The sequence below is a fragment of the Crocodylus porosus genome, unplaced genomic scaffold (assembly GCF_001723895.1).
Source record: "Crocodylus porosus isolate Cpor-Errol unplaced genomic scaffold, CroPor_comp1, whole genome shotgun sequence".
NCBI classification, from domain to species: Eukaryota; Metazoa; Chordata; order Crocodylia; family Crocodylidae; genus Crocodylus; species Crocodylus porosus.
Genome location: NW_017728922.1, coordinates 16,369,803 through 16,376,126, shown reverse-complemented (window position 1 = coordinate 16,376,126; position 6,324 = coordinate 16,369,803). Strand labels below are relative to the sequence as shown.

General features: G+C 49.6%; 1 protein-coding gene across 1 annotated transcript in view; it reads right to left on the bottom strand.

The window, feature by feature from the left end:
• Window positions 1–1,825: 1,825 nt before the first annotated feature.
• The window catches only part of MAP1LC3A (microtubule associated protein 1 light chain 3 alpha), a 36,812-nt gene continuing 32,313 nt past the window's right edge, over window positions 1,826–6,324 (bottom strand). Inside the window, exons 3-4 of the mRNA XM_019539733.1 lie at window positions 4,077–4,183; window positions 1,826–2,767 (exon numbers count right to left, since the gene is read on the bottom strand). Coding sequence (XP_019395278.1) covers window positions 2,605–2,767; window positions 4,077–4,183 — 270 coding nt within the window. The 3' untranslated portion in view covers window positions 1,826–2,604. The remainder of the gene's footprint in view (window positions 2,768–4,076; window positions 4,184–6,324) is intronic.

Below are 6,324 nucleotides of genomic sequence, written 5' to 3'. Positions count from 1 at the left end.
TGTGCCAGGGGACTTGCAATGACCTCGGCCAGTTCCTTTAGAACTCTAGGGTGGAGATCATCCGGGCCAGCTGACTTGAATACGTCCAACCCCTCCAGAAGCTCCCTGACTAAATCCTCGCTAACCCATGGCCCAGGTGTGCCTCGCCCGGGGCCCAAGGGGGGCCCAGCAGGGAGGTGGCTGTTCTGGTCCCTACTTAGGAAGACGGAAGCAAAGAAATCGTTAAACATGTTAGCTTTGCCATCTGGTGTGACGATCACGTTACCCATGTTACCCTGCAAGGGCCCCACATTACCCGGGACCTTCTTTTTACCCCGTACGTATTTAAAAAAAGACTTCTTATTGTCCTTAAAGACTTCTTATTGTCCTTAATTAGCTTGCAGTCTGCTTTGTCCTAGGTGTGGTGAGCAGAGGGATAGGGGGTCTTGTTCCTGCTTGAATCCTCATGGAAGCAAAGGGCTTGACAGATGGTGTGTTGCTTGAAGGCCACCCAGAACATGAGCCCAGACCTGCCCCCACCCCCGCGGCTACAGCTTTATAGGTGCCAACATCGGCTGAGCTGGACCACATGTGCTCTCCAAGTGTCCAGGAACAAGCTCAGTGTGCTGTGCCCAGTGGTTTCAAAGAAGGAGAATTTGGGGCCATGTGGAGGACAGGGGAACTAATGGGCAGCTCCTGTCAGAAAACACGGGAGAATGATCCTGGCAATGACTGAGCCCAGAGCGTCATTACGAGAGCAGCCAGCCCTCAGCAGCCGCACAGCACCTGAACAGGGGCAGCAGGTCTCCATCATGCCTAGCAAAGCAGCACCTTTTTAGTGGAGGGGTGTCAGTGAGTGACACAAGTGGCAGGTGAAGAGAAATGGGAAGTGGAACAGAAGAGAGTGCTATGGCAGCTTATATACAGGACTGAGACACCATGGGGACCACCTCTGATATGTGCCCAGGACAGAACCGGTACATCTTACAGCCTAGAGTACGATGCAAGAACAATCCTGCCCTGCGAGAGTGACTGCTCCAGCTTCTGTGGGCCTGAACCTCCTCTCACCTGACAGTAACTGTTGACTTCAGGGGAGGGAGGGGTCACTCCATTGATAACAGCAGGAGAAGAGAATCTGGCCCTATGGCGTCTATTGCCACAGCTGTTCAGTAAATCTGGCCACAGGAATGACCCACCCTGCAATCAGCCAGCAGCCCTCCCCACTGTGCACAGGACCCTGTAAGCAACAATCTGGTTTGATTCTTTAGTTCAGGAAAGGGATCCATAGAACCAAATGTAAGCAACAATCCTTGCAGCTTTACACAACACTTTCACCCACAGATCACAGAGTGCTTTGCAAAGCACAGGCCAGTTTAATTATCCCCACAGAAAGGGGAAATGAGGCACTACGGGAAAAGTGACTTGACCAAGAAGCCAGTCAGAAGGTAGAGCCAAGAACAGGGTGGCTCTCCTGAATCTCTCCCCTATGCTCTATTCACCAATCTGCAATTCCACAAGTCTGATGATCTGTTTAAATCCTGGGTACAAGCTGCTCCAGCATAGAGGACACCATGGACTGGGTTTCTAAAATGCATTGCCCCCCACGGGTGAACAAACCAGATGGGAACAGAAAATTCCTACAAGACACAACTTAAATTAATGTTTATTTTATATATGTGTGTGTGTGTATGTATATTTATACACACACACACACACACACATGCATGCACACTTTTGTATAGATTTAACTGGGTGGAATATTTTTTCATATATAATTTTTTGGTATAGTACATGAAAAAAGGGGGAGAGTGAACTGTCTTTTTGCCACAAAAAACTGCATGCAACAGAGAGGGGGAAGGACTGGGTTTATTTAAAAAAAGAGAGAACACAAGAAACCAAGGTACAAATGTTGACAGAGAAGCAGTGCTGTATATGTCAGAACTATATAAATTAGGGTAACTCCGCTCTCGTATCTACTATGCTTTAAAGTGCAAAGAAGCTCAGTTTATTTATCTACATGATACAGGCAAAATTACCCCCTCTCCCAGTTCCAAAACAAATTAATAATAAAATAAATCTAAAGGATATACATTATCCACAGTCCTATAGAGATGCCTACATCTACTCGGTAGCACCAAGAATTTGATATGCGTGTAATTAACATTAGAACTCAAAGAGCAATGATATTGTTTGTTTTTGCAGACCGCCTGCCCTTTATTAGTCTCGGAGGATGACCCCCTCCCTGTGCTGAAGGCCAAGGAGGCAGCACCCTCTCCCCTCTTCCTGCCACCAGCCCAACCATTTTGGCATTAGGCTAAGAAAATGCATACACACACACACACACACACGCACAAACTTACAGAGCACACTAAGAGCAGCTGCAGTTCACAATGGGGAGTGGGATGGGGAGACGCGCGGCTGGTGCAGCATGTGGGGAATGGGGACTAATCTACACAAAGGGCAGGGGCGCTCAAGTCAAATGTGCTGAACTAGCTTCATCAGTCGTGTTCCAGGTGCAGGTGGGATGGGGGCTCCCCTGCCATGAGCCTCTGGCTGCATTGTCCTAGGAAAGGGCCTGTGTGCAACAGTCTTGGTTTGTCCCCAAGTGCTGTCTCTCTCTGGGTCTCAGTAGCCAAAAGTCTCCTGCGAAGCATAGACCATGTAGAGGAAGCCATCTTCATCCTTCTCCTGCTCATAGATCTCTGAGATGGGGGTGGAGACGCTCACCATGCTGTGCTGGTTCACCAAGAGGAAGAATGCCTGGGTTGGGTTCAGCTGCAAGCGGCGCCTGAAGGTGACAGAGGAGGAAGTGTGGTTAGACCAGCCTAGGACTGGCAAAGGAAGTGCCTAGCAGCACCCCCCACAAGGGACCTGGGTGGCCAAGAAGCCCCCACATGCTGAACAGGGACCAGACCTTGGCAATCCTGCTAGCATCTGCTCTTGAGAACAGAAGCTAAGTTGGGCACACTCCTGCCCAGCTAGGGCCACCTCCTAGCAGAGCTCCTGTGCTGATGTGGCCATCCCTGGACTTCAACACAAGTGTGGAGCTGTGCTCAGATGCTTTTGTACCCATGTGCTTGACAGGACTTCAAAGCTCTCCCCCCTGTTCAATGGGCTACCCCAGCACTGCTGTCCATGGCAGAGTGAAGGAAGGCCTCTGCTCTTCTCTTAGGCAGAACTCTCTCCTGGTCTGAGCCCCTGGAGAAAGGGACAGGAGATGGACTCAGACCTCTTGGCTTCCCAGAGCTCCTGATAGTGGAACATTTTCTGCCTACTGAAATAGATGCTCCAGCCCTCCCTGGCACACTGCCTTTCCTCCCCAGGGCACCCCTGAACTAGGTAGGTCAGCAGCACTGCCAGGAGCACACCCATCTGCTCAATGTAGAGCAAATGGCTGCTACAGTCTCAAAGCTATGGTCTTGAGCCAGGCCGGGTGCAGTGGTTTGAGCTCTGAAACAAAGCTGGGAACTCCTAAGTTCAAATCCTGGCTTTAGAATTAGTGCCCTCTGAGATCTGGGGCACTCCCTCTGCTTTCCCCTCCGACAGGGGCTGATCCCTGGGCCATAAACACAGTAAGCAGGGAGGGTATGCTGTATGGTAGCCCCCAAGACAAACTGGCTGGGTGAGGCTAGCAAAGTGCAGAGTGGTCTGTCCTCCTTCGGGATAAGCTGCCACTAGAATTACACCCACCCTTCCACTGCAACCTCCTCTCCACTGCCCAACAAGTACATATGTGCACATCATGGTCTAGCCACCTGGAATCAAATTCACAGCTAGACAGGACTGTCTAAATCCAGTAGGTCACACCTGCTCTGTCATGTACAGCTCCTCAGAAGCCAATGACACCTGTTTAATTCCAGCTGTTCTATGACAGGTAAGAAATACTTGTGTCCCTGCCTGCATAGAAGACAAAGGAGTATCCAAGTCTGGTCTCCAAGAATACCACCCTTAGGGCCACTTACCCCTCCTTAAGACCACCCCCTTGTGTCCCAGGGTAACAGCCAGGCCATGGTCCCACCTGCTCAGAGCCTGCAGTTCCCTTGGCACACAGTCGAAGGCTGGCTCATGGCATGTTGTTCCTGGGACGCTTCACTCACCGGATAATTTTTACCAATTCACTCATATTGACATGGTCGGGGACAAGGAATTTGGTCTTATCCAGGACAGGCAGTTGCTTCTCCCCCTTGTATCTCTCAATGATGACCTGGCAAAAGAAAACCCGGCAGTCAGGCCAGGACAGGTGATGCCACCCCCCATCATTAGCAAAATGTCTGAGTTGCAGGCATTAACCCTTTTAAAGCTGCAAGAGAATCAGCTCCCTTTGTGCCATGGCTTGATGCTCCAGGCACAACAAAGGAGTCTTTCAGTCAGCAAGCTTCCCTTGCCAAGGTTTTGTTCTTGAGCTTGCAGGACTTGGAGCTCCCACAGGCCTTTGGTCTGAGTGACTCATTGTAGAGCAATAACAGAACCAAAGAGAGACCACATAGACAGTGTCTGTGGGATGCAGGCAGCACCCAAACCAGCGGCTGGTCACTGCAGTCAGAAGAATAAAGCTGCAGCATGCAGAAAGCTTTTTGTAAAAATGCATTCTAAACTGAAAGGCAGAGTGGTGGAATGTCTGAGCACAGACAATCCCTGCCCAGGCTGGCATGATGTCTCTCCCTGCAGAGCAACGTGGTCTCACTGCTGCTCAGGACTGGCCAGGAAGGGACCAACATGCCCACCTCTCCGCAGCTCTCAGGAAAAGCAGCTTGCTGCCAGCTCTTCTGCCCCTGCAATGTCTCCAGTGGACTGTTCAGATGGAAGTCCAAATGCAACTGAGTCACTGAGTCAAGACTTGCATAAATAACAAGGTGCTTGGCTTATAGAACAGCAAGGAGAGTGCAGTAATGCCCCGTGTCCTACCCTAGAAACAGCTACAGCTCAGCTGTGGATGAGGCTAGCAAAGTGCAGAGTGCTCTGTCCTCCTTTGGGATAAAAGGGCACTAGTAGATGTAATGAGCCATGTGTTCCTATGATCAGCAGAGACTGGGGAAACCTGATGGCAATCTTGCATCCTTAATCAGAGCTGTTTACAATGTCACAATAGCAGCAGGCATTGCAATGTATTCAGTTCTAGGCACTCAGCAGGAGAATTACAAAAAAAGGTAGGAACGGAAAAAATAAGTAGCAAATCCCCCTAAGGACCCCAACACCTAAAGAACAAGGAAAGGACTGAGTAAAATACAGAAAACTGGTTGATGTAGGAGCAGGAGGAAAACCCAGGGGCCAAAGCAAAAACACTTGCTTGGCAAGTCACAAACTTCAAGTACAGATCTGTAAATTCATGAGGCCTGAAACCCTTATTGCAACTTCAGAGCAAATGTGTGGATAGAAAGTCCTGGGGGTAGGGCAGCCCTATGTGTTTGCTGGGCTGCACCAAGGTTAAGACTGGTATTTTCAGGAAAGGAAGTGGTTGGGGAAGGTAGTCACTCAGAACAGGTAACTGTCAGGTTCTGGGAATGGGCCTGGTTGGGCTCCACTTCCAAAGCACAAGGTCTGTGAGCTGTATCTGGTTTTTGACAGTTGCAGCTATACCAAGGGCCCTACAGCTGTTCTCTTCTCAAACCCTGTGAGTTGCCACTGGAATTACACCCACCTGTCCACTGCAACCTCCACTACTCTCCACTGCCCAACAAATACAGATGTGCACATCACAGTCTAGTCACCTGGAATCAAATTCACAACTACACAGGACTGTCTAAATCCAACAAGTCAGACCTGCTCTGTCATGTACAGCTCCTCAGAAGACAGTGACATTTGTTTACTTCCAGCTGTTCTATGGCAGGTAAGAAATATCCCCTAAATACACCCCATCAACAAACAGGCCAGACAAAGAGACAGTCCACACACCAGTTTACAAAACGATACTCGTCAAAGCTATATAAGTTGGCTTCGTATGCAAAGAGTTAAACAGCCGTCTTAAAGGTCTGGCCTACCCTGGGCACAAAGCAACCATTATTTCATGCTCAGGGTGGGAGCCATGTAGTAGCACAATGGGAACTCTCTCCATTCTTCCCAGTAGGCTGGGAATTGAATGGGAGCTTTGCGCAAGCACATTTGCAGTCAAAGCCAACTCTGGATTCTATTAGAAAAGGCAAAATCTGCCAGACACTCTAGGCATTCATATCCTTTGGCTTCTCTAGTGCCACTGCCATGCTATGAATTATTTATCATAGAATCATAGAAGTAGGGTTGAAGGGACCTTGTAGATCTTCAAGTCCGACCCCCCGCCTGGGCAGGAGAAAAACTGGGCTCAAATGATCCCAGCTAGGTAGGCATCAAGCCTCCTCTTAAAGACCCCCA